This window comes from Myotis daubentonii, chromosome 2 (genome assembly GCF_963259705.1).
Source record: "Myotis daubentonii chromosome 2, mMyoDau2.1, whole genome shotgun sequence".
NCBI lineage: Eukaryota > Metazoa > Chordata > Mammalia > Chiroptera > Vespertilionidae > Myotis > Myotis daubentonii.
Window position 1 is genome coordinate 82908204 of NC_081841.1, and position 27136 is coordinate 82935339.

Below are 27136 nucleotides of genomic sequence, written 5' to 3' on the forward strand. Positions count from 1 at the left end.
AAGAATATCACATATATAAAACATTTTTTTCATGTCAGACTGTGTGAGTTTAACTATAGGGACAGGGCCAGCAAACGGATCACAGAACCCAGTGCAAAATGTAAATGTGACATCCTTTGTTCCAAAATTATTAAAATGTCAAGTTGGGAACTGCCAAGTACTAATCCAAGTGTGGAGCTCTTCTTAGGACAGGCCTAAAGCCAGCCCTGTGATGAAATTATGTATGTGTCCCTCCATCTTCATATCCTAACAGGGAGTAATGCTCCTGGCACAGAGTAGGTGCTGCATAAATGCTTGTTGACTGAATGAATACACATATCCTTATCTAGAAGAATTTGAAAGTATTGCACTTTCATAGTATCATCACAACATCACTCTACATTTTGAAAACATAATGAAGATGAGGAGACTGAAGCCAGTTAAATGTGTTTTTGTGAGTGATATGAAAATCGGAAGGGGAAGTAAGGAGCCATTGTTGCCCTCAATTCTAACTAAATTGAATAGTTCACTTCTGGTCCAGGTTGATTTTCAGAACTTATTAGTTTTCTATTTCAAAAATTTTTAAAAAAGCAAGTTAGAGACAGATGATCCTGATCTACTCTATTTTACATTATCAAACAAGTCTTTATTTTATTCATGGTGTAAAGCATTGTCTTTCAAGACAATATTCCATACAACCATAAAGGTGATAGATTCAATCAGTGGTGCATGTATTTTGTGAATTAACTGTATTCACTTAAAATAGGCAATTTGGTATCAAGAGAACCCTTTTTGTTTCCATGATGCAAAATCAAATCTATGTAATCAAATCTGTAACATTGATGTGATTACCAGTAAGTCCACTTTCAACTCCCAAGTAGGAGACAGATTTTTGCTATCAATGTTAATGTTTTAAAGAAAATAAGAATTTGAAAATGAGCTTTAAATCCCAAGATAATTTTCCTTAAAGAATATAAGGCATGTCTATTTGCAAGTCACTTTTGAGAAAATGGTAATTCTATTTTCTTTTTTGCTGACTTAAGAAATTTCTACAGGGCCCTAACTGGTTTGGCTCAGTGGATAGAGCTTTCGGCCTGTGAATGAAGGTCCCAGGTTCGATTCCGGTCAAGGGAACGTACCTTGGTTGCAGGCACATCCCCAGTAAGAGGTGTGCAGGAGGCAGCTGATCGATGTTTCTCTCTCATCAATGTTTCTAACTCTCTATCCCTCTCTCTTCCTCTCTGTAAAAAATCAATAAAATAAAAAAACAGTTCTACAGGTCTCTAAAACCTTCAATGTACTGAACATATAGATGAAAAGAGATGTGATTGAATTAGTAGATGAGTGTGAGACTTCTAGAGGGGTGGAGCAATGTAGGATCTTCAGTTACTCTATCCTTTCTTCATTTTCTCAAGGTCAAGACAGCCTTTTACTATAAAAGACAACAATGATATAAAAACAGCTCACATCTTTATAGTATTTTTATTTTTCAAAACACTGTTTTTTGTTCTCACACTATCATTTTTAAGAAAATAGAAAACTAGGTTATTTTTGTTTCCTCCAGGGAATTGTGCACACACACATTGAACAAAATTTAAGGAAAAAGAGAAGCAAATGACAAGCAAGTAAAAAGTATTGGAATTCAGTGGTCATTCAGAATAGATTTTTTTCTACCACAGTTAAAAAATCATTGTTATTTTAATATGATATTATTACCACCAAAATATATCCAAATCTCTAAAATTTTAAGTTTATTAATTTGTAAGCATTATCAGAAGAAATAAATGATTAGTTCAGTAGAGATGTATCATGAAGATTTTCAATCTTCCTTTTAAATTTTCTATAAATCATCATTTTCTTAAAATTTGCAAATGTAAGGTACATGCTATAATTGCTTAATTAATATTTTCTATGTAAGAAACTCAAAATATATCATAATATTTAACTAAATTTTGATTTTAATATTTGTGATATCCCCTGAATTCAGAAAATAACTCAAGGTAAAGTTCTAAACTGCAGAATATTTTGATATTTTGAAATATTTGATATGTTGAAAAGCCAAATAAAAAGTTCATGGAGTGATGTATTATAATTCCAAAAATTTTATGTTACATATAACCAATGACTTCAATGACTCCTAAACTTCATTAATGTAATTGAGAAACTTTTTGGGATAAAAGAATACATTGTGATTATTTTGCGAATTAACTGGTTTCTTCCAGACAAATTAAAATCCAAAGATCACATTTCTGCAAATATTCTGTTCTTGATATGTCTGAGGAAAGAGACAGTTAATGAGATTTGCAAAACCTGGAAGAAAAGGAAACAATAGCAGATCAAAATGTAATCAATAAGAATAATTTATAATGTTAGTATTTACTGTGTAATCACTAACATGCATACTGTAAAGGGAAAAAAGATGAAATAGGGTGAGAAATTTCAGCATAAGGTACATATGGTTGTGAAAGAGAAGTCTGCAGAAAGAGTCTTCTAGAGTAACCTCGTGTCACCAAGTTCATTTATAGAGGGAACTAGAATGAATAGACTGTTAAATTTTAATTACATGGGCTATCATTGGGCTAGCAGCCTTGATGAATTGCTGATCCGTTTTTTGTTCATCTTTCTAACCATATCATTAATCTTACAAAACTGCCTCTTTTTGGCACAGGATTATGAAAAGTAGTGTGTAAAAGGTAGGTAGTAAATGGAGCACAGATACCCCCTCCCCCCCTCAGTCTTTCCTTACACTCCTCAGCTTGGACACAAAAGCATTTCAAAATAACTATGCTAATGCTTTTAAGAATGTCTTGGTTTATCATCATTCGGAGATTAAACCTGTCATCCTACTTTGGCCAAACTGTGTATTTATATATTCACTAGAGGCCCGGTGCACAAAAATTTGTGCACTCGTGGGGAGGCGTCCCTCAGCCCGGGTGGCGCCCATTTGCAGTCCAGGACCCCTTGGGGGATGTCCACCTGTTGACTTACGCCCACTCCCCGGGGGATCAGGCCTAAGCTTGCAGTCAGACATCCTTCTGGCAGCCAGGGAGCCCTCGGGGGATGTCCGACTAAAGGCTTAGGCCCCCAAGGGATCGGGCCTAAACCATTAGTTGGACATTCTTAGTGCTGCCACGGAGATGGGAGAGGCTCCTGCCACCACCTTTGCACTGGCCAGCCATGAGCCAGCTTCTGGCTGAGTGGCACTCCCCATATGGAAGTGCACTGACCACCAGGGAGCAGCTCCTGCATTGAGTGTCTGCCTCCTGGTGGCCAGTGAACATCATAGCAACTGGCCATGCTGCCGTTCAGTCAATTTGCATATTAGACTTTTATTATTATTATATAGGATGTCCCCCCTTTATTATTATATATTTAATATATATAAACATATATATTATATATATTATATAATAATATATTATTATATATTTCCCTCCTTTTGCCCCTTCTACCCAGCTCTTGCCCCCCACTTCTCTCTGGCCATCACCATACTGTTGTCTGTGTCCATGGGTTGTGCATATATTTTCTTTGGCTAATCCCTTCTTTAAATTCACTTCTTTAAATTTTAATTTTCAGATAAGTGCTTATAACTGCACTATTATATATTTTCAATTATTTCATTTAGAATTAAGATATTTTTAATTGAACCCTTGTAAATTTTAGCACAATTTAATAAATTATGCTAGAAGCAATTAGGAGATTTTTCATGTAATGCAGATACATTTCAATTAATATTTTATTAATTTTTATTTTTTAATATTTTAATTTGAAATAATCTCACACATGTAAAAAAAACTATAAAATACTACAGCATATTATATGTAACCTTCACCCAATTTCTTAGGTGTTAATAATTTAAACATAACCATTATACAACTAACAAAATTTGGAATATATTTTTCTTATAATCTCTTTAATGTTACTTAATCCATTTACTTTGTTTTTGTTAATCTTCACCCAAGGATATTTTTCCATTGAATTTTAGAGAGAGTGAAGGGAAAGGGAGAGACACATTGATTGGTTGCCTCCTGCACATGCTCTGATAGGGACTGGGGAATCAAGCCAGCAACTGCCAGATATGGCAGTAACTCTATCAGTAAGCACTCTGAAAGTCAGTGGCATAAATGCACCAATTAAAAGACAGATTATGAGGGTGAATCAAAAACAAAACCCACTTTAAAAATAAAGACACATATAGATTAAAAGTAAATGAATGAAGCTGCAACCTGTTTTGCTCAGTGGATAGAGCATTAGCCCTTGGACTGAAGGGCTAATATTAAAATATTTAAAAAAATAAAAATTAATAAAATATTAATTGAAATGTATTTGCATTACATGAAAAATTTCCTAATTGCTTCTAGCATAATTTATTAAATTGTGCTAAAATTTACAAGGGTTCAATTAAAAAAATCTTAATTCTAAATGATATAATAGAAAATATATAATAGTGCAGTTATAAGCACTTATCTGAAAATAAAAATTTAAAGAAGTGAATTTAAAGAAGGGATTAGCCAAAGAAAATATATGCACAACCCATGGATTCCTTGACTGGAATCGAACCTGGGACCCTTCAGTCCATGGGCTAATGCTCTATCCACTGAGCAAAACAGGTTGCAGCTTCATTCATTTACTTTTAATCTATATGTGTCTTTATATTTAAAGTGGGTTTTGTTTTTGATTCACCCTCATAATCTGTCTTTTAATTGGTGCATTTATGCCACTAACTTTCAGAGTGCTTACTGATAGAGTTACTGCCATATCTGGCGGCTCCTGGGGCTTGCAGGGCCAGCGTGCCTGCGGCCGGGGACCAGATTCAGTCCCGGGCAGCAGGCAGGCAGCTTCTGCTGTTGCCCACGGGGGCCTGGATGGCGGCTGGTGCTGGTGGCTTGCGCTGTCCTGCCCTGCCTGCAGTATGCAAATTAGCCGCCATCTTTGTTGGCAGTTAATTTGCATATCTTGCTGATTAGCCAATGGGAGGTGTAGTGAAGGTACGGTCAATTACCATGTTTGGCTATTATTGGATAGGATTCCAATGTTATAGTCTGCACTGTAATAATCTGTCCACTTACAGTTTTCTTGAATCTATAGCCTTTACTTGCTCTTATCAATTGTCACTGAGATTGGAAAATGCAGTCTTGCTTCTGAATCTCAGCTCTGTAGCTGGCACCCTTTGGGTCATGAAATATGTCTATGTTGCTTCCACAACATAGATGTATCTCTAACATCTAGTATAGTATCTGAATGACAGCAGATATTCACCACCCTCCAAATTTTCTGAATGAATGAATGAGTCTATGAGTGAATAGATTTACTAATGTCAAACATCTGCCCAAATTTCAGAAGTTTGCCAACTTGCCAACATGGTGCTCTGGCTGCTGAGATAGAAATTATTATTTTTTAAATATCACAAAGCAGTGGAATTATAGGATACAGGCCAGTATGACCCCTTATTAACAATCCCCACTGACTTAGCTGATTTAGGGATATCACCTCCAGCTGGACCAATCCCTCTCTTGGTGCTAAAGTCTCAAGAGCCTGGCTCCTATTCAGCGGTTCTCAACCTGTGGGTCGCGACCCCTCTGGCGGTCAAACGACCCTTTCACAGGGGTCCATCCTGCATATCAGATCTTTACATTACGATTCATAACAGTAGCAACATTACAGTTATGAAGTAGCAAGGAAAATAATTTTATGGTTGGGTCACAACATGAGGAATTGTAACCACTGTTAGATTAACTTGTTTGATTAGGTCTCCAGCTGTTTGTTCCATAGATTATTCTGTATTGCTTATACTTAATATTTTTATATTTAAACATAGGAACAAAACCTTACCTCTGAAACCAAAAGTCCAAAGTAAATTCCAATTAATAATAAAGCATTAGCTTGATACCATGTGTTGATTTTATTTTCACAACCCTAAGGAAAAAAAAGTCACTTAAGTTAACTTGGAGATTGACATAGTTTTATACATAACTAGGGGCCCGGTGCACGAAATTCGTGCACTGGGTGTGTGTGGGGGGGGAGTGTCCCTCACCCCAGCCTGCCCCCTCTCACATACTGGGAGCCCTCAGGCGTTGACCCCCATCACCCTCCAATCGCAGGATCGGCCCCTTGCCCAGGCAGGGGACCCTCATTTCCCCCCATCACTGGTTCTGCCCCCAGGCATCAGGCCTGGGCAGGGGACCCCCAGACCCCTCCGATTGCTGGCTCTGCCCTTGCCCAGGCCTGATGCCTCAGCCAGAGGCGTAGACCCCCATCACCTTCCCATCGCCTGACCGGCCCCTTGCCCAAGCCTGACGCCTCCGCCCGAGGTGTCAGGCTTGGACAGGGGACCCCCATCTCCCCCCGATCACTGGCTCTGGCCCCTGCCCAAGCCTGACGCCTCCGCCCGAGGTGTCAGGCTTGGACAGGGGACCCCCATCTCCCCCCGATCACTGGCTCCGCCCCCCGCCCAGGCCTGAGACCTCGGCCAGAGGAGTTGACCCTCATCACCCTCCGATCACCAATCACCGGATCGGCCCCTTGACCAGGCCTGAGGCCTCCGGCAGAGGTGTCAGGCCTGGGCAGGGGACCCCCAGCTCCCCGCGGTTGCAGGCTCCGCCCCTGCCCAGGCCTAACGCCTCTGGCTGAGGCGTCCGGCCCGGGCAGCGGGGACCCGCAGCAGCAGCGGCCCCGCGATTGTGGGCTCTGCTTTAGGCCCAGGCAAGGGGCCCCTAGCTCCTGGGACTACCAGCTTCGACCGTGCCCAGCTCCCATCGCTGGCTCCACCCCTACTTCCTGCTATCACTGGCCAGGGCGGCAAAGGCGCCTGATTCTCCAATCATGGCTGGGGGGCAGGGCAAAGGCGCCCCTGGGGCCGCCTTTGCCCTGCCCCCCAGTTCTTAGCTCCCCCCTGGGTTTCCGATCACTGTCAGTGGCAGGGGGCTTCTTCCTGCTTTCCCTTTCGCCTCCCTGCATTGTGCCTACATATGCAAATTAACTGCCATCTTGTTGGCAGTTAACTGCCAATCTTAGTTGGCAGTTAACTGCCAATCTTAGTTGGCAGTTAACTGCCAATCATAGTTGGCAGTTAATTTGCATATAGCCCTGAATAGCCAATGAAAAGGGTATCGTCGTACGCCAATTACCATTTTTCTCTTTTATTAATGTAGATTCCATTACCAATAAGAAGAGACATAGACATTAGACATTTAATAAAGTCTGAAAAACAAGTCAGTGTCTAACTGGAGACAATGTTTTAATCCAGGGAGCTTCATGTGATGACAGGACACCTTGCTTGCTACTTTTAAAGTTACTAAGATGTTGTCATGCAATTGAAATCAGAAATTTATTGTTTTAGAGGGATTTAACTGCAGACAATTTTAACTTAATAGGGTATATAACTAGCACCTAAAATGATTAGTACCCAAATAGCAGAAGCTTCAAAAAAAATCCTCTAGCCCAGACGGGTGTGGCTCAGTGGTTGAGCATCAGCCCTGGAGTCAAAAGGTCACCTGTTCGATTCCTGGTGTGGGCATATGCCCAGGTTGTGGGCTCTATCCCCAGTGTGGGACTCGCAGGAGGCAGCCAATCAATTATTCTCTCTCATCATTGATGTTTCTATCACTCTCTCCCTCTCCCTTCATCTCTGAAATCAATAAAAATATATTTAAAATTTTTTAAATCCTCTATTTATTTATTAATAAATTATATAATTAAAAGATACATCTTAAAATTAGAATGGCATTAGTAAATAAACTATTCAAAGTTTTAGAAGTTCTTGGGATGGAAATCTCTAGTTCATCAATATTCCATACCTGTAAATAGTCATTGCTCCAGGTGAACCTGTACTATCAATTCTGCCAAATTTACCTGAATACCACTTTTGTCATTGCTGGGGTCCCCTCCCTTCAGTTTCTGCCAATCTCCATACTCTTTAATACTGGTATGGCAGCTCTCCGACCAATAGTGAGAGTTGCCAATAGAGCCCCCTTCCTCTGCAAGGATTTGGGAAGGAAGGTTGAGAAGAAAGGTTGATGGCATCCCAAGTTCTAGTAGCACTTAGATCACATACGATACTCCCAGAAAGTTTACTTATTTATTATATACCTGAGATAGTACTGCAATCACCTAAATATGAGTTCAATTTAGATAAGTCACTGAAGAACCTAACCACCAGAAATAACATTGTCTTTATATAAAAATTGGCTCAGAATTATAAATTGACTTGCAAAATAAAATTTTTAAAAAGTCACTGTAAAATATTTGCAGTGGCTTTGACTTATCTTTACCTCTAAGTAAGTTGCATTCAGTGGCTCATCACAGAACCACTTTCTTAATGTAGAATTCGTGCAAGAACATGGCACCTGTTCTGAATTTTCTTTATTCTCATTCGTTATCCAATCTGTGTAATTGTGTTGGCCACAACACTGCAACTAGGAAAAAGATTTTTATGAATTTTACCATAAAATATTCAAAATGCAGGTAATTATATAATGCTCATGCACATTAAAGTGTTTTCATGATAAATTTATTCTCCGTTAAAATGTAGTGAATTAAGTAAATAAGTACACGTTTGTTTAATCTATTATATTGTTGCTGCTACTATTGATGTCAACAAGAGGTAAAGTTCTCTACTTGATAAGTGGACTATGTTTGGCTGAAATTGTTATATCTGAATTTATTTATAGGAGCCCAGAATGAAAGGTATGCTTAATTGACCAAATCTACAACCATGTTTTGGGCCAGAACATAGAAGAAAGAATCCTCTTCTTAACTATAGCAATTATCTTTCTATATATTTATCCCTGCTATGCTGCCATAGATGTTTAGTATACATAAAGAGGGTTAATCTACTTTCTTTAGGATTAATGTGAGATGTTAACTTTCAATTTTGTATTGTGTGAAAAACTGCAACAAAGAACCAAAAAGGTGATAAGGAAGATAGTCACAGAGATGATCAAACATCTAATAAATGTCTCATTTCCTATCCTATTGAGCTGGGAGGATGTGAAAAAAAAATCAGTGTATATATTTAACACCTAGAAAACAGAGAAGGTTAAAGTGAATATTTCATTGTTTTTCTAAACTTGTTATTGAAAGTTATAACGTCAGTATTGTCTATGTCATAATATGTACCAACAATTTTGACAAGAACTTGGGAATGTTGAATGACTATAATAGTGCTTTAGAGCTTGGATATTAAAAGTTAGTTAAATCCATCAAACCTACATATAAGATATCAATTATATTCATGGTTAGGAACTTTAAGTTGGATTCTCATTAATGATAGTAATGTTATACATAGACTTGTTTTACCGTTTATCAGTTTATGACCATAAAAAAAAAGGTTGTAATGCAATCTGGAAATGGAATACCTCTACAATTCACATACATCAGAAAAAAAACATATGCAGAATAAAACATTTATAATTACATTTCAATTCTCCTAAAATGCATTTTGTTTAGTAAAGGTACCAAAAATAATAAACTATTTCTATGTGAGGCATCTAAAGTGGCAGTTAAGAATACAAAATCTAGTGCTAGATTGTCTGGGACTGGATGTTGGCTCTGCCACTTATTAACTGGGTGACGCTGGCTTGGTTACTGAATCTCTCTGTCCTCCATCTATAAAATGAGAACGATAGTTTGACCTCATTGGTTGAGAGGATAAAGTGAGTTAATACATGCAAAGCACTTACCAAAGGAACTGGTACTATGTAAATGTTCCAGGTGCTGATCTCTTCCTGTACATTATTTGGCTGACCGTACCAATTCCCTTCACTGCCCAGTAATAGCTGAACTGTTCAATAATAACCCTAACAACATTAGCTAATAAATATTAGCTGCCTGCTATGTTCCAGATCTAAGGCTTTCTAAATAGTCTCTCTATTCATTTATTCCTGCCAACTAGGGGTAGGAGTTATTCTGCCCATTTTACTAATATGAAATGTGAAGTTAAGAAAATTACTTGCCCGGGATCACACACAAAGCTACTATGTGGTAATCCAAACATGCAGGCTCAGATGGGAGCCGTCATGCTACTCTGCTGCCAGCTCGGACTGTGCTCACACTTACCTCCCAAGGGTGCAGGAGGACTGATGACCCTACTTGGCAAAGACCACCAACACTTTCCTAGGGAAACCAGGTTAAAATGCACATCACTTAACCCAGAAAAGGAGCTGTAAGTTACAAAAGGAAGAGACAACTAAGATCTGTAAGTGGAGACAACACGATTATACCCTATTTGTTTTGGAAGAAATAAAAGAATGTCTCCTTTCTCTGTCCCTATCCTCTACCCTTCCCTCTATTTCTCTCTATCCTACAGTGATCACCTCTGACATTTAATTTTTATTTTATGCTAATTTTGTCTTACTGTTTTTTGTAAAGCATTCAGGATAGTCCACTTAAGTATGTCTTCAGGCACATCTTTAGATCCATACTGAGAAATGACTAAATCAATTTCATCATGCCATACTTGGTGAACCTGTTGAAAATTGTATAAAAAGTGAAATTTTGATGGGAACTTTCCTTATGTCTCTTCATAAAAGGGTATTCAAAGTTACCTTTTGTGTTTTGCTTATGTCTAAAAGCTTTTTTCTTCCTTATACCTATTTTTAACAATCTCAGTGAGTACTGATGTATTTGGTTTTACTTAAGCATTCAAAAGTTCATGACTTTCATAATTAATCTCTAATTTGGTCCTCAAAAATGCCCAAACTTAGAAAGAATAGATACTATTCCCATTTTATGAACAAGAAGACAGATACTTAGAGAATTTAATTATTTGCTTTGTTTACATGAATAAGGAAGAGGAGCTGAGATGTGTATATATGTTTTATTTAAATTCCAGTCTAGTGACATTTCCTTATATTTTGCTGTCTTTCAATAATCAAAATTAAATAACTGGTGAGAATACTATATAATAAAGAGGTAATTTGCAAATTAACCAACAAGCCCTCACACAAGATGGCCACCCCCATGTGGTCACAAGTTGGTCTCCACAGATAGCTGGCAGGGGAGGGCAGTTGCGGGGGACCAGGCCGGCAGAGGAGGGTAGTTGGGGGGAACCAGGCTGGCAGGGGAGGGCAGTTAGGGGTTCCCAGGCCTGCAGGGGAGGGCAGTTGGTGGGGACCAGGCCTTCAGGAGAGGGCAGTTGGGGGCAATGGGGCCGGCAGGGGAGCAGTTAGGCATCGATCAGGCAGGCAGGGGAGTGGTTAGGGGGTGATCAGGCTGGCAGGCAGAAGCAGTTAGGGATAATCAGGCAGGCAGGCAGGTGAGCGGTTGGGAGCCAGGAGTCCCAGATTGTGAGAGAGATGTCTGCCTGCCGATTTAGGCCCAATCCCTATGGGATCCCTATGGGATCGGGCCTAAACTGGCAGTCAGACATCCCCTGAGAGGTCTCAGATTAGAGAGGATGCAGGCTAGGCTGAGGGACACCCCCTCCCCCCATGCATGAATTTCATGCACTGGGCCTCTAGTACTATAATAATTAAAACATCTGTACAAGTTAACACTTATGCAGTTACTTATATATCTATGCTTTAATATATGTAAGAAGATTAGAATAACATAAAACGTTACTTAGAGCTATATGTTATCTAACTTATTCTCTAAGTTAACTTTTATTGAGAATAGAAAATGATGTTTTCCATTCTATAGTGTTGCCAGGAGAGGACAGATTCATGTTCTCATTTAGCCTCTAAACATTATTTGGGAGATCCAAAGTACTTATGAATCATACCTTTGTACATAAGAGTAAAGTGAATTTCCTAAATAATCTGTGTGACTACTATATAAATAAAATTCCCTCACACATATTTAATTTGACATATATACTGTGAGGCCCTAGTACATCTCCAACACTGAATTAGGCATATTGAATAGTATAAGAGATTTAGAGGCTCCTAAAGGCTTAATTGACTTTGAATGTAGAAGACAAATCAATGTAAACAAAGCTGTTCTTCTCTGGGATGAGTTAATAGGGGTTCTAGTCCTGGCTGTCATTTGGCCACAGTATATTTAAGCAAGTATTTCTCCTCTCAGAGCCTCAGTTTCCTGTACTAGAAAGTAGGACTAACAGTGCACCTCTACGAGGATCAATAATATAATGCTTAGAACATGCTTATCACAGTCTCTGGCTCATGGTAGTTATTATTAAACTAGAGGTCTGGTGCACAAAATTCGTGTACAGGTAGGGTCCCTAGGCCTGGCCGGCAATCAGGGCAGATCAGGGCCTTCCAGCTCCAGCCGGGACCTCCCTTCATTCCTCACAACCCCCTGGTGGTCAGCTCATGTCATAGTGAGCGATCGAACTCCCGGTCTCCCAGTGGAACTCCCAAGGGGACACTTTGCATATTAGCCTTTTATATATATAGATGATTTTTATTATTCTTAAAGTAGATAGAGAAAAGTATGTAAATAATACTTAAGTAAATATTGATGACAGTGATACACTATATTTATGTGTTAAGGTTTCTTAAGTATTATATTCAGGTTTTATCACTAGTTCTATCACTAGTTAGAAGCTTATGGGTTGGAAACATGCTTTTTCACCAAAGCAGCTTTACAGAATTTACCTGCTGTACATACACACACACACACACACACACACACACACACACATTTTGGATACAAAAGGAAGAAATTTTAGTTACAAATGCCAGGCCATTAACAACAGGTCCTAGGTGGTTAGATACCCAGGGTAGATGCTAAGTATAAGATAGCTAATAAAGGTGGAGAGCAGTGGTATTCTAAAGGAAGATTTTGTTGGGTTTGGCCATTACTAGTACATAGGTGCCAACATATAGAGACAATTTGAATGCCAGGAAGCAAGGAATTAACCAAGAGCTCATTTAAAATTAATAAAGGGAAGGAAGAGGGGTCTTGAGTAGCTACTCTATGACAGGAACTTTGAAAATTATCAGTTTCTGTAAGGTAAATAGGCATTAACCAGAGGATACAGATGAAGACTAAGCTTCTGGCTATTAAATATCTAGTCATATGCAAATCTGTATGACTTCAAGTCCATGCTCTTTTTTACAACAGGACAATTCCCCTAATACAAAGACAGCCCCAACTACCCTGAAACAGACATTTCTTGAAGGCTGTAATAGGTAGGTTTTGTTATGAAAAGTTTCTTCATGCAATTTATTATGTGTTATTTTGAACTTACCTAATTAATTTAACTATCTTACTCATGGCCACACCAGTGCAAAATACATGAATTATTCAGTCTATCTTTTTTTTCCAATCTACTTAATGAAATTATTAAATTTTAAATGAATAAAAGTTGAAAATATTTCTTTATAGAAGAGAATATAGTAAAGTGTTTGGGTCAGCAGTGGTAGCCAGGGTGGGCTGGGGGGCCAATTTTGGATTTCCCACACTCAGCATCTTCTCCTCTACCTCCACATTCTTTATTATTTGTACATTCTCAGTCTTCTGCAAACAGAGTAAAAGACAAGTTCCCAAACCCACCCTTCCCATCTGCACCTGGCCCCTTCCTGTATAGAGTTCTAGTAGTTTCATTGACTCCTTTTACCCCCAGAGGCATTTACCTTTAGCTTTTAATATAGGCTTATAGGTCTCAAAAATCTAACATATTCAATTTTCTTTAGATTTCAAAAAAAAAAAAAAAAAAGGGGGCTGATCTTTCCATACCTCCTCTTTCTTTGTGAAGATGAGTGCTGAAAGTGCAACCTGAACACCAAAGGCCCACATTAACAGTACTGCATACTAAAACAGAAGAAAAATAGAGATGACAACTATGCTTTTAATATATTTTTAGATGCTACAATGATGGGAAAGTGTACACCATATGAAATAGTCTTAAAATATACATAGGTATTGCTGACATTTCTTGTTCTCATATATAATATCAAAATTATTCAAACAAAACAGCAACAAATGTATATATCAATGAACATTTGGATAGGAGGAAGAAAGAAGGAAGTGGTAGAACCCTCACAAGTTACGTGGTCTAAGGCGATGTTGTTGACACTGACTTCATTCAGATCTAAAACTGTCACAGAAGGAAATTCAATTAGTCAATTCCTTTGACCAGTGTATACTGAAAATCAGTGTCTAGAGCAGCGGTTCTCAACCTGTGGGTCACGATCCCTTTGGGGGTCGGACAACCCTTTCATGGGGTCACCTAAGACCATCGGAAAACACATATATAATTACATATTGTTTTTGTGATTAATCACTATGCTTTAATTATGTTCAATTTGTAACAATGAAAATACACCCTGCATATCAGATATTTACATTACGATTCATAACAGTAGCAAAATTACAGTTATGAAGTAGCAACGAAAATAATTTTATGGTTGGGGTCACCACAACATGAGGAACTGTATTAAAGGGTCACGGCATGAGGAAGGTTGAGAACCACTGGTCTAGAGTGACCACCCAGACCTTTAGTGCTACAGGAAAGGTAAGTATTTCTGCATTCTTCCCAGCAAGACACAATGACTGCAGTTAAATTTCTTATTTATCTTCTTGACAGGAGAGTGCCTGTGAATTAAAATTAATTAGATTTAAAAGAAATGTTAAACACTATAGTCCATCTAAGTGTGTCAGTTGTGATCTATAGCTACCACATGTATGGTAAATAGCTCATGTTCAGTTTATAATTTATATTTTCATGTTATGTCTTGGGAGAGAGAATACTAGCCAGAGGCTAGAGTTTGCTCTTCTCAGCAGTTACATTTCTCTTTGTTAAATAATTAATTTTGATCTCAGTTATAAGTCAGTTTCCTACATGGCATGCGCACAAGGAGACAATGTGCTGACTACAGGATATGTTTCCTTTTGCATGCTAAGCTACAATGCTTGTTGACTTTAATATAGTTTATACTGATATTAATCTTCACATTCCTACGTTAGTTAATTGTAGATCACCTCAAAAAACAGATCCCTATTGACTTTGTACTAAAAATTAATTATCTAAGGGCACAAGAATTGAGGTATAGATTTGATCCATGGAAAACTCTCCCCTCAAATTCTACCTAGAACCCTTTCTTGGAAGGGGTGGATTTATTTGCCTTATGCCCAATATGCAGTGCTGTGATAACATAAATCATTCAGTTCAACTGTGTGACCTGGAGATTCAAATCAAAAACACACTTTCAGGCTATTGAAATGAAATACATACCAGAGCTAGGAGCCATCTGATTTCATATTGAATTCCCAAATAGCCCAAGAGAAAAAGAAGAACAATAGCCGATCCAGTTCCAATTAAAATTCCAAAAATATATACTGTCAGGTGATTACTTTCATCTGTGGAAATAACAAAATAATTTATTGTTAAGTAATATTTGTTTTCTATTTAGTAATAAATGCAGCAACCCAAATTTTCTCTAAGCAACTATCGCCAAGTTACTAGGATTCCTTCTCACTCTTCTTAAAACTTCTTTCTAGACCAGCCGTGGGCAAACTACGCGGCCTGCGGGCCGGATGCGGCCCGTTTGAAATGAATAAAACTAAAAAAAACCAAAAGACCATACCCTTTTATGTAATGATGTTTACTTTGAATTTATATTAGTTCACACAAACACTCCATCCATGCTTTTGTTCCGGGCCTCCGGTCCAGTTTAAGAACCCATTGTGGCCCTCGAGTCAAAAAGTTTGCCCACCCCTGTTCTAGAACTTCTTACTTACTTGTAGAAACAACTTTTCTTCTTTTAATGGCATGATGGAGAATTTCTTCAGTTTCTGAAGAAATCTTTACCTTTGCCTTATCTTAATTATCTTCCATAAAAATAAGCATTTTTCCCTAATGAATGGAGTTGTTAGGGGTAAAATAGGCAGGTTTAGGGAGTTTTAGGGAGTAGGGGGTCCATGGGGGAGAACCGCAGGGCTGCAAAGCTGGGAGCTGCAGAAGGCATACAGTCACAGAATAAGGGGGCTGGGAGCTGCCAGAAGGGATACCTTTACAGGAAAAAGGGAGAGGAAGCCACTCATTTACAGAATAAAGAGGAAGGTAACAGGGAATAGAAAAACAAATGGGAGAAAAAGAACAGAACCCCACTGTGGGATTTGAGCTCTGAAGCTGCTATAGTGACCAATCAGAGGGGATATCAGGACACAAAGAACCGCAGCCTTTATAAACCTTAAGAAAGAGGGACTTATTGGGTCTCTCTCCCCGTCCCCACGTGGTTGTTTCCCAATAAATTTCCACCTTTTCCTATACCACCTTTTGTCTGTGGCTTCATTCTTTGAATCCACCTGGATAAGAACCCAGGAAATCACCTTTGTATCCTGCCCAGAGGAAAAACTATGCGTTCCAGTTTAATTTCCGTGTTTCACTAAGATGAACTTTTCTACAACTAATGCACATTCAAATATGCATTTATTTATTTATTTATAAAAAAATTTAAGTACCTAAATTATGTACAAAAGCTACCCTGAGTTTATTGCTAATATGGCCCTATTAAAGCTATATTTTATTCTCTCTACATCTAGATTGACCTTTCTGTACTAGAGGAATATCCTATCTAATAAAAGCCTAATATGCTAAGTGCCCAGTTGTCTGGTCGGCCATTCAACCAATAAAAGACTAATATGCTAATGATATGCTAAGGCTGCTCAACCGCTCACTATGATGTGCACTGACCACCAGGGGGCAGATGCTCCAACTGGTAGGTTAATTGCTGCTGGGGTGCGGCTGATTGGGACTGAGCTAGATGGGCTAGAACCGCCCAGGGGCTCTCCCATGGTTCCTCCCCAGTTGGCCAACCTCCCGCATCCCTCCCCCACCCCAATTGTAAACTGGTGGGGTCCCTCAGCCTGGTCTGTGCCCTTTCACAATCTGGGCTGAGGGACCTTCCCCCGCCCCCCCCCCCCCCGCTCCCCCAGTGCACGAATTTCATGCACAGGGCCTCTAAAATATATATATATATATATATATATATATATATATATATATATATATATATATATTTTCAATAAATTAACTGTTAAATGCTTAATGCTATGGCACAGACTGTAGAACACTAATTGTTCAGTAAATATTTATTTAAAAGCAAGAAGAATAAATATATAAAATATACCATAGGTTCTATGGGACAGGCAGTGGTGTGCTGGAACCACTTGCTCTGGCTCATGAAAGGCACTGTTGCCCTGGCCAGGTGGTTGGAGTGTCATCCATACACAAAAAAAGGTTGCAGATTCGATCGCCAGTCCAGCAGGTATGAGAGGCAACCAATTGATGTTTCTCTCTCATATAAATGTATCTCTACTTCTCTCTCTCTCTCTCTCTCTCTCTCTCTCTCTCTCTCTCAAAAATCAATAAAGCATATCCTTGGGTGAGGAGGAAAAAGGTAACTGTTAATTGTTTGAAAAATATGAAAGCCAACTCACTTCACATTGGCACTTTAAAACTGGCCATTGTAGTAGTGGTAAAACCATAGACATCAACAAATATCATCAATCAAAACTCTCCATCCCAAAACCTGTTAAACATTTAGCAGCATACTTTTGGGTACAAGAGCACCTAATCCAGTAGGGGGTGGGGAGAAGGTAACACCTGAGTTTAGGCTTTAAATGATCATTAGAAATATCTACAGTGGAACAGTAGAAGCATCTGGAGGCTCAGAACAGCGCATTGTGTGTAGGAGCCCTGCATTGCTGGTGCTTACTGTTTGAGGCTGGTGAGACTGGGGAGGTTTGGCAAAGAGCATATAACAGACATGTTATGTGGTGTTTTCTAGTCCTCTTCACCAGAATTAAAATCCATGAGGACAGGACCTTTATCTTTCTTGTATACAACTGTATCCTCAGTTCACAATAGCATCCAACATATAAAATATGCTCTATAAGTATATTTGTCATTGGATAAATAATGGCAATGGGAGCCAGAGAAAGGCTTTTCATGTTACACAGCTAAATTTGCCTTTTAAGTGAATTACTTCAGTGGCATTCGGAAGATGGCTGAGAAAGGAGATCAGAGCACAAGGCTATTAGAGGCTATTGCAGTGGCCAAAGGCAGTTGAGGAATTTAGGTAACATGGTGTTATTACAGATGGAGAGGTGAGGGCAGAATACTTTAAAAATAGGTAAATTAATTGAAAGATGGGATAACAAACAGGGGAGGGCCCAACATTTCTTGTCTCAAAATGGTTTTCAAGCCAAAACCAGTTTGGCTAGGTGGATAGAGCATCGGCCTGCGGACAGAAAGGTCCCAGGTTCGATTCCGGTCAAGGGCATGTACCTTGGTTGCAGGCACATCCCCAGTAGCGGGTGTGCAGGAGGCAGCTGGTCGATGTTCCTCTCTCATTGATGTTTCTAACTCTCTACCCCTCTCCCTTCTTCTGTAAAAAATCAATAAAAATACATTTAAAAGAAGAAAACAAATGGTTTTCAATTCCACATCCTGAAACCATAATTGAGATTTTACTATTTTAAACACATGGATAAAGTGTGCAACCCTAGCCTTCCCTCTTTAAATAAGAAAATCACTTGCCTTCTACTTCTCTTTTGCATATCTCACATGCTAGAAAGCAAACCTGGTGTTGAGACAATCAAAGACAACTTTAGGAAATAGCAGAGCAGCAATATAGAAAGAACTGGGGTTTCTGAATGACACAGCAATCTCTCTCTTGTTTGTTACATTAAATATCCATTTTGGATGAAAAAACACACCTTAAAGAATAGTTTCTGGCTACGTTTGCAGGGGTTTTTCATAAGTAAGGACATTAGGGTTAATGAGAATTATCTGTCAAGTCCAAAATGGAGGGGGAAAATGAAAAAATGAGTTGCTGCACACAATTACTACATTACTAAATTAGTGCTCTGCCCAGTGTCTGGCACAGTCAGTACTACATAAGTGGAAATGACTATTGTCATTATGATGGTGAAGCAAAAGAGAAACAGAAAGGTCCATACACCCATTTACTTACTATGAGCAAATCCCTAATGCACTCAGACATTATGAATACTTTTCTATAAGCAAAGTATTATACAAAAAGAAGAGAATAAAGATACTAAGCACTTAGGAATAGCTGAAGTTTAGCTAAATTATTCAATACTTTGTAGCACTGTATTACATATTAAACCTTTTTATTTAGCTTTATTTTTTTTTTCTATAAACATGTTTTTTTTCTTACTTGATATCCACTAAGAAATAGGTTGGCTCTTATAGTAGATGGTTTTTGCCATATATTTAATAATTAACAGTGCTGTCCAGTAGAACTTAATGAAACGAGGGGAAAGTTCTACATCTGCTATTTCCAATAAGGTAGACAATACCCCATAGACACATATGGTCACTGAGTACTTGAAATGTGGCTTCCTTTCTGCCAACTGAGTATGTTTATATGAAAATAATCCTTAGGCTATTAAACTTCAGTCCATAGTGACCACAGCATAACATGATATGGTAAAATAAGGACAATGTAAAGAGCTAACATTTAAAAAATAAAGTTAAATGTATTCAATTACTGTATTCATATTTAGAAAATATTTTAAATAGATCCTATATAATAAAAGGGTATTATGCAAATTGACCCTAACAGCAGAACCACTGGGAATGACTGGTCACTGTGACACACACTGACCACCAGGGGGCAGATAGAAGCTGCCCCCTGGTGGTCAGTGTGCTCCCACAGGGGGAGCTCTGCTCAGCCAGGCTGACGGCTGCCAGCACAGAGGTGGTGGCGGGAGCCTCTCCTGCCTCCTCAGCAACGGTAAGGATGTCTGACTGCAGCTTAGGCCTGCTCCCCGCTGGCAAGTGGACATCCCCTGAGGGCTCCTGGGCTGCCAGAGGGATATCTGACTGCCAGCTTAGGCCCGCTCCCCCGGGGAGCGGGCCTAAGTCAGCAGGTGGACATCCCCCAAGGGGTCCCAGACTGCGAGAGGGCACAGGCCAGGCTGAGGGACCCCTCCGAGTGCACAAATTTTTGTGCACTGGGCCTCTAGTATTTACATAAGCATGTAAAAATAAAAAATATTATATATTAAAATATATTTAATAAATACTAGAGACATGCACAAAATATCTGAACAAACACACTGGGGAAAATATGATGTCTCTCTCTTATCTCTGTCTCTCTCTGGAATCTGACTCCTCTTACTTTTTCCTCCAGACCAGCTGCTGCTGTGTTTCAATTCATAAGATAAAATATGGCTGCTGATAGGTTCTCTGTTTCACAATCTTGGACACCTGAGGTGAGATTAATCCTAGAGTCTTTTGACCTCAAGTTCAAAATTATATGGGAAATGTTGGTATTGAAATAAAATTGGCATAAAACATTGTGTAAGTTTAAAGTATGCAATGTGTTGGCTCGGTACATTTATACACTACAAAGTGATTATTATAGTAGCCTTAACTAATGCCTTTAGCCTATCACATTACTTTTTATTTCTTTTTGTATTGTGAATAGTTAAGCTTTAGTCCTTTAGTAACTTTGAATTATAATGCAGTGTTGTTGACTATAATTACTATGTTGTGCATAAAATTGCCAGAATTTATTTATCTACTAATTATAAGTTTGTACCCTTAAACAATATATCTGCAATTCCACCACTCCTTAGCCCTGATAACTACCATTATACTCTGTTTTTACAAAGTTTTTAAAAATTCTACATATAAGTCATATCATACAGTATTTGTCCTTCTCTGTCTGTCTATATCACTTAGTATAATATTTTCAAGGTCCATCCATTATGTCACAAATGGTAGAATTTCCTTCTTTCTCATGGCTGAATAACCTTCCTTCCTTCCTTTCTTTCTTTCTTTCTTTCTTTCTTTCTTTCTTTCTTTCTTTCTTTCTTTCTTTCTTTCTTTCTTTCTTCCTTCCTTCCTTCCTTCCTTCCTTCCTTCCTTCCTTCCTCCTTCCTTCCTTCCTTCCTTCCTTCCTTCCTTCCTTCCTTCCTTCCTTCCTTCCTTCCTTCCTTCCTTCCTTTTCTTTTTTACTTTCTTTCTATCTATCTATCTATCTATCTATCTATCTATCTATCTATCATCTATCTATCTATCTATCTATCTATCTATCTATCTATCATCTATCTCCCATCTTCTTTATCTATTTACCCACCGATGGACACTTATGTTGGTTGTATAGGAAATATATTTTATTTCTAACCATGTGGTGATGAGAATAGAAGAGAAAAGTTAACTTGGGCAGTGAATCTATGTTGATCTCCATTATCTTTTCAAGTTTACCTTGTAAAGGTCCAGAGTTAGTAGAATAATTATAATCTTCCAATTCTCTCATTCCTCTTGTCCAAAATTCCTAGTTTTCTCTCTCAAAACTTTCTCTACTTTATGGTCTTGGATTTAAGCCCCGCCATTTAATAAGCTGTTTCTAAAACCAAATGACAAAGACCTTTAGAGGAAAAAAAAACCCGGAATTTTAGAGAACTACGGCCAGCTGCTAAATAAATCATGCCTGCAATTGTTCAAAATGGAATGCCTTGTTTAATTCAGAGAGAAAAATGAAAACAGGTACGTACTTAGAGCAGTGAAAAAATTATTTCTATCCAATAAAAGCCATGCAGCAAATCCTATGAGTAAAAGTCCAAGAACCTACAAAAAAAGTCATTGTGATTTTTAGTAATTGCTAATAAAAATTCATTGCATTTTTTTCTAGACTAAATAATTTTGAAGAATCTTACCAGGAAAGCTCCATTAATGAGGTTAAGAAAGTATTTTAAAATTAATGATTTGCTTTTCCTTAACATTTTTTTCCTCCCAAGATACTGATGGTTCTGAAAAGATAAGGAAAACTTTTACTACAAACACTTGCCATAGTAACAATTTTAAATGATTCTGCTGCCTAACGTTGTTTATTTGTACTTTTTCCTTCTCATACCAATGGTCAATATCACATTCCCTTCTGCCCTCTCAACATAAGAACATATTGACATTATCTTGAAACTGTACCTGTCTTTCTCTATCTGCATTTTTTGGCTAGACAGTTGAGACCTAGAGGAATTTTTATAGTATGTCAATAGCTGCTTTTCTCAACTTTTTGCAATTTTCAGAAAGTAAAATATTTTATTTGGTTTCCAGTCTTAACACTCTTTTCTCCTTTCCTTTATCTCTTCATGTCCCTACTCTTTGCCAGAATAAAGTCAGCTCTTCTTGAGGTCTTGCTGTTGCCTGACCTCAATTTTTGCCTATTTTCTTCTTGACATGTCTTTCTACCTATGTAGTCTCTGAGGTCTTTATGTGAAGAGAGTAGGTCTTGTATATCATCATAACCCCATAGTCTAGCACATAGTAGGTACTCAGAAGATATTTGTTGAATGAATGAATAGATTAAATTATTTAATTTGTTTATATTAGGGTACAGAGTATAAGGAAAGGAACTAACTTAAGGTTGTTTTAACTAATTTTTCCCCATGCCAATTTTCCTAAAACTTCTATGAAAAAACCAACACCCCATTGTTTTTTTGTTGCTTTATTACATATCAATGTTTTAAAATTTTCTGGGGAGAGAATGATATGTTTAGAAAGTTAGACTTTTTTTTAAGCATACTTTTACAAAATGAGAAGATAATAAAAACAGGTTCTTATAGAAACTGATAGGAGAAGAAATTTCTAAATGGTGTTACATGGTATAGAAGTAAAAAAAAAAATAAAGTAAGAATTCAGTACTCTTAAAGACAACCAATTTGGCAAGGAAGATGTTCACAGTAACTTCAAAACAGCAGTGTGTTATTCCATTTGGTCTACTAAAACAAAATACCACAGACTAGGAAGCTTATAAGTAAAATCTATATATATATCATAGTTCTGGAGGCCAGAAGTCAAGATCAGTTTGCCAGTATGGCTGGGTGAGACCCCTGTTCCAGGTCTCAAACTTCTATCTTCATTTGGTGAAAGGGGCTAGAGTACAATGTGGGATCTCTCTCTTTTTTTTTAATATATTTTATTGATTTTTTACAGAGAGGAAGGGAGAGGGATAGAGAGCTAGAAACATCGATGAGAGAGAAACATCGATCAGCTGCCTCCTGCACGTCCCCCACCGGGGATGTGCCTGCCACTAAGGCACATGCCCCTGACCAGAATCGAACCTGGGACCCTTCAGTCCGCAGGTGGACGCTCTATCCACTGAGCCAAACCGGCCAGGGCTGTGGGATCTCTTTTATAAGAGTGCCAATCCCATTCATGAGGAATTCATTGTGTCCTAATCACCTCCTAAAAGTCCCATCTTCTAACACCATCACAGTGGGTGTATGGATTGCAACGTGAATTTGAGGGACGCACACATTTAGACCACAGCAAGGAGTTCATGTGAAAGAGTTAGAACACAGAAAACAGGGTGTCTAAGCAACGAATCAAGGAAGCCCACAGTCATGTTTGCACAGAATGGTAAGAGGAAATGCCATATGCTGCTCTGTCCACAAGCCCCACATACTGGAAACTGTGTCAATGAAAACGTAGATGTGCAAACACACAACAAGTCAGTGCAGATCCTATTTAAATATTTGTAGCATGAAATATCTATATTTTCTTTCACTGTAAGCAAATACTTTGTTTTTAACTTAAAGTCCGGGTGCGGTATTTCTTTTGTTCATTTCCTGATAAGTTAATCAATGGTCCAACAGCAGGGGTAATTTTAATAGTATAAATGCTGTAAGGAAGGATAATTTATAATATTTGACCTTTTCATAGTGCCATTTCAACTAATTAATACTCTAATTGTTTTTATTATTGTTTTTAAGTTCCAGGAGATAGGAACACAAAAATGATTAAATAATAAAAACTGTCAAGGAATCAGTTATTAAAACCTGAAATATTTGTTGGGGTAGGAATAAAGGGAACTGGGATGCTTCACAGAGGAGATGAATTTGAGATGATCCTTGAAAAATGACTAAGACAGTTAGATAAAAATGGGGTAGAGGTAGGAAGCTTTCAAGACAGATGGAAGAACACTGTGTCCACAAGCTTTACAGTGAAGTGCATTGGGGCATGGATCAGAGAAGCAAGAGATGGAAAGTGAGGCTAGAGAAATAAAGATTGTGAAAGATCATGTATGCTCTGCTAAAACCTGCTTTTATTTTCTGAACATATTGGGGGACCATAATTCTGTCATCAGTGCAGAAGTCAAAGACAGGGAGACAATTTTCAAAGCTAACGCACTAGTTCATGAGAAATGTATGTGATCTAAACTGCAAGATGGCTGTGGAACAATTCCAGGATATGAGGGATATAATAGGAAATAAAATTGCCAGCAGTTGGGTGTTAGCAAGAGGCCATGATGAAACTTGACAGGTTTATAGAGCTTAAATATGTAAACTATTAACATTACCCCACATCCTAAAATGTGTCATTTCTAATGATTCCCTTGACCATCAACATTTTGCAAATTATTTTGCTATGACTCTCAGAATTACCAATGAGGAAGAAACTCAGAAAAGTAAAATAACTGGCTTGATACCACTCAGTTAATATGTGGCAGAGCTGAGATTCAAACCCAGAGATATATACCATATAAGTCATCATCTGTATGTGACCCTTATAATAGCACACACCTCATAGGGCTGTTGTGAAAACTTAATGAGATTATGTTTATAAAGCACTGAACCCAGTGTCTGGCTAAATGCTAGCTATTAATCTCATTATACCACATCTTAGTATAGAAATATTAGGGTTATACAAGGGAGGCTGGCATGAGGATGGGAAATGGGAGGAGAACCGTGGGAAAGTATGGACTCTGAAGCAGGTGGTCTTGGCAGCTGCAGGAAGAGAGCACAAAGAGGCTAGAGAAGGAACCTGAAGGTTTGGGATAGTCTTTTAGTGGGAAAAGAGAAGAGAGGTCTAAGAATCTAATACTTTGGTTTGTTTATTAAAAATATAATGGCTTGCCCTAGCCAGTTTGGTTCAGTGGATAGAGCCTCGGCCTGCTGACTGAAGGGTCCGGGGTTCGATTCTGGTGAAGGGCACATGCCCAGGTTGTGGGTGCAATCCCCAGTAGAGGGCATGCAGGAGGCAGTCAATCAATGATTCTTCTTCATTATTGATGTCTCTCTCTCTGTCCCTCCTTTCCTCTCTGAAATCAATAAAAACATATTAAAAAACATATATGATGGCTCAATAATCATCTTTCAAAAAATGAAACAAACAAGCCAATACCTACTATGCAGTTATTTGAGTACTACAATGATATTCTGGAGTATTTAAATCACATCATTGCCATATGGAGAATAAGTCATCTGTTGAAGAAGAATACTATTAATCTAAAGCCCACCATCAATTAATATTTTCAAACAAATCTTATTCTTATCAGATATCTGAGGAATAAACAGTTCTCTTTCATCTTTTCATTTTCTCAAAAAATATTACATACTCTCTAGCAGTGGTTCTCAACCTTCCTTATGCCGCGACCCTTTAATACAGTTCCTCATGTTGTGGTGACCCCCAACCATAAAATTATTTTCGTTGCTACTTCATAACTGTAATTTTGCTACTGTTATGAATTGTAATGTAAGTATCTGATATGCTACATGTGTTTTCCGATGTTCGCGACCCACAGGTTGAGAACCGCTGCTCTAGAGAAATATCTTGTGTTAGGTCAATAGGATATAAACCAAGCAGACATACAAATGATTTTCAAATAAGAGCAAAATTTAATTTTAAAAAAGTTACTTATAAAATGAAAGGTTAAAAGGTTATTGGCAAACTAACATAAACAATTTAAGGCTATAATTTCTAGGAAGATTGCAATGAAATAGATTTCTGCTAAACAATGCATCATTAAATAATAGTTTCAAATTAAATTTATTTATAATCTATAACTATTTGAGATAATTGTTATATTTTTCTGTAATTAGTGATATTAATTAGTGATCACTAAGGTATGGCTAATTGATATAGTTTTCAGTCTTTTTCCAAAGTAAAAAAAAATACCATGAGGAAATAAGAGATGTAGTTACACTCATCATGGATTAATTCATCTCCAGAAGAACTTTCAATATTTTTATTTTTGCCCTCAATTTATTTGACAAGGTAAGGTTTATAAAGGAAAGCAATCTATACATCATCTTCAAGTTAGCTTATTACTAAATTAGCTATTTAAAATTAGTTTTAGAAATTAATTGATTACTAATAGATTATATATATATATATATTAGGAAAAGCCTAAATAATTTCATAATTACAAAAAAAAGCTTAAAATTTTTACATGTGGATTTCAATATAATATTCTAGTCTGACCATTATAACTGAAGAGTTTGAATAGTCTATAAACCAGCCACAAAAGTAAACTAAAAATGGGGGGAGGGCATTTTAGCATGGACTTTGATAATGAAAGTATTAAATTTAATTAGATCTCAAACCAGGAATAGTTTAGTTTTGAAAATCATCATCTTTCTTGAATGAGGCATTAATGTATTTTTTAATATCAAGTCTACTGATTTCTCACTTTATATTATTTATTCGTAAGTTGTTGCAATACAAGTTTACTAGTATTGTTAACAAGCAATAGAGTCTATTTCCTTTCAAAGGCTCAATTAAATGTTTGCTTTTAGCTTACTGTATGTGAGATATCTTTTGCAATTATGCATAGCCACTTCCTCTTGGAATTTAATTCTTTGTTTGCAAACTTAAAAACACAAATATCTGTTACTAACTAAAATTAAATTTCACATTTGTATTCTATATATTTGTTGCACACAAAAATCTTTGATTAATTTTTAAATAAAAATTAAATCACATGATTTTACATAAATTTAAAATATTAATATTAAAACAGTGAGTCAGGTCAATATTTTACAGTAAAACATAATTAGAAAATAAGTTTTCTAATTTCTCACTCCACTAACTCATTCATTTAGAGGATTTTTGATAGACATTGAGTGATAATTTACTTTTTTTTTTTTTTAGAAACTGTTGTCATGGAAGGCAAACAATTTATTGGCTTCCTTTCATATTTCCTACCCCATAAATCACTATTCAGGATCAAGTTTTTGTGGAATGAACAAAGGCAATTTAACATTCACTAGATGCAAGTACTAGGTATCGATAGATCAGAAACAATTTAAAATTCTTCATTAACCACTTTCCAAAATTATTTAAATATTAACATCTACCTAAGTTGCTCATCCAGCTCCGGAGTTCCAGCTTCATTGCAATTGCAGAAGGAGATAGTGTGTCCTACTGGGGCACCCGTAGGGAAAGCCGTCCATCTGCCTTGGGATTGGCTGTTGCCGTGGTTACAGTTTGTTT

The 27136-nt window shown here is 37.6% G+C and overlaps 1 protein-coding gene across 2 annotated transcripts; it reads right to left on the minus strand.

Annotated features, from left to right (window-relative positions):
• Window positions 1-1453: 1453 nt before the first annotated feature.
• Window positions 1454-27032, minus strand: TSPAN19 (tetraspanin 19). 2 transcript variants are annotated; one of them, XM_059681033.1, is made up of 9 exons: window positions 27001-27032; window positions 21580-21672; window positions 21418-21490; window positions 15119-15243; window positions 13621-13695; window positions 10334-10444; window positions 8250-8393; window positions 5812-5895; window positions 1454-2289 (listed from the first exon to the last, which is right to left on the minus strand). In XM_059681033.1, the coding sequence occupies exons 2-9, from the start codon at window positions 21643-21645 to the stop codon at window positions 2221-2223; spliced, it is 747 nt and encodes a 248-aa protein (XP_059537016.1). In that variant the 5' UTR covers window positions 21646-21672; window positions 27001-27032; the 3' UTR covers window positions 1454-2220. The 2 variants fall into 2 exon arrangements, with proteins under 2 accessions (XP_059537016.1, XP_059537017.1); XM_059681034.1 differs by lacking the exon at window positions 10334-10444.
• Between the last annotated feature and the right edge of the window lie 104 nt (window positions 27033-27136).

Excerpts from the sequence above, each read along its gene's own strand:
- TSPAN19 (XM_059681033.1), bottom strand. The coding sequence starts at position 21,645 with ATGTTAAGGAAAAGCAAATCATTAATTTTAAAATACTTTCTTAACCTC. Across the intron at positions 8,394-10,333 it reads TGAATGCTTTACAAAAAACA|TTGCAGTGTTGTGGCCAACA; the intron begins GTAAGACAAAAT and ends TCTTTTTCCTAG. Across the intron at positions 2,290-5,811 it reads TTGGACTTTTGGTTTCAGAG|GTTTTGCAAATCTCATTAAC; the intron begins GTAAGGTTTTGT and ends CTTTTCTTCCAG.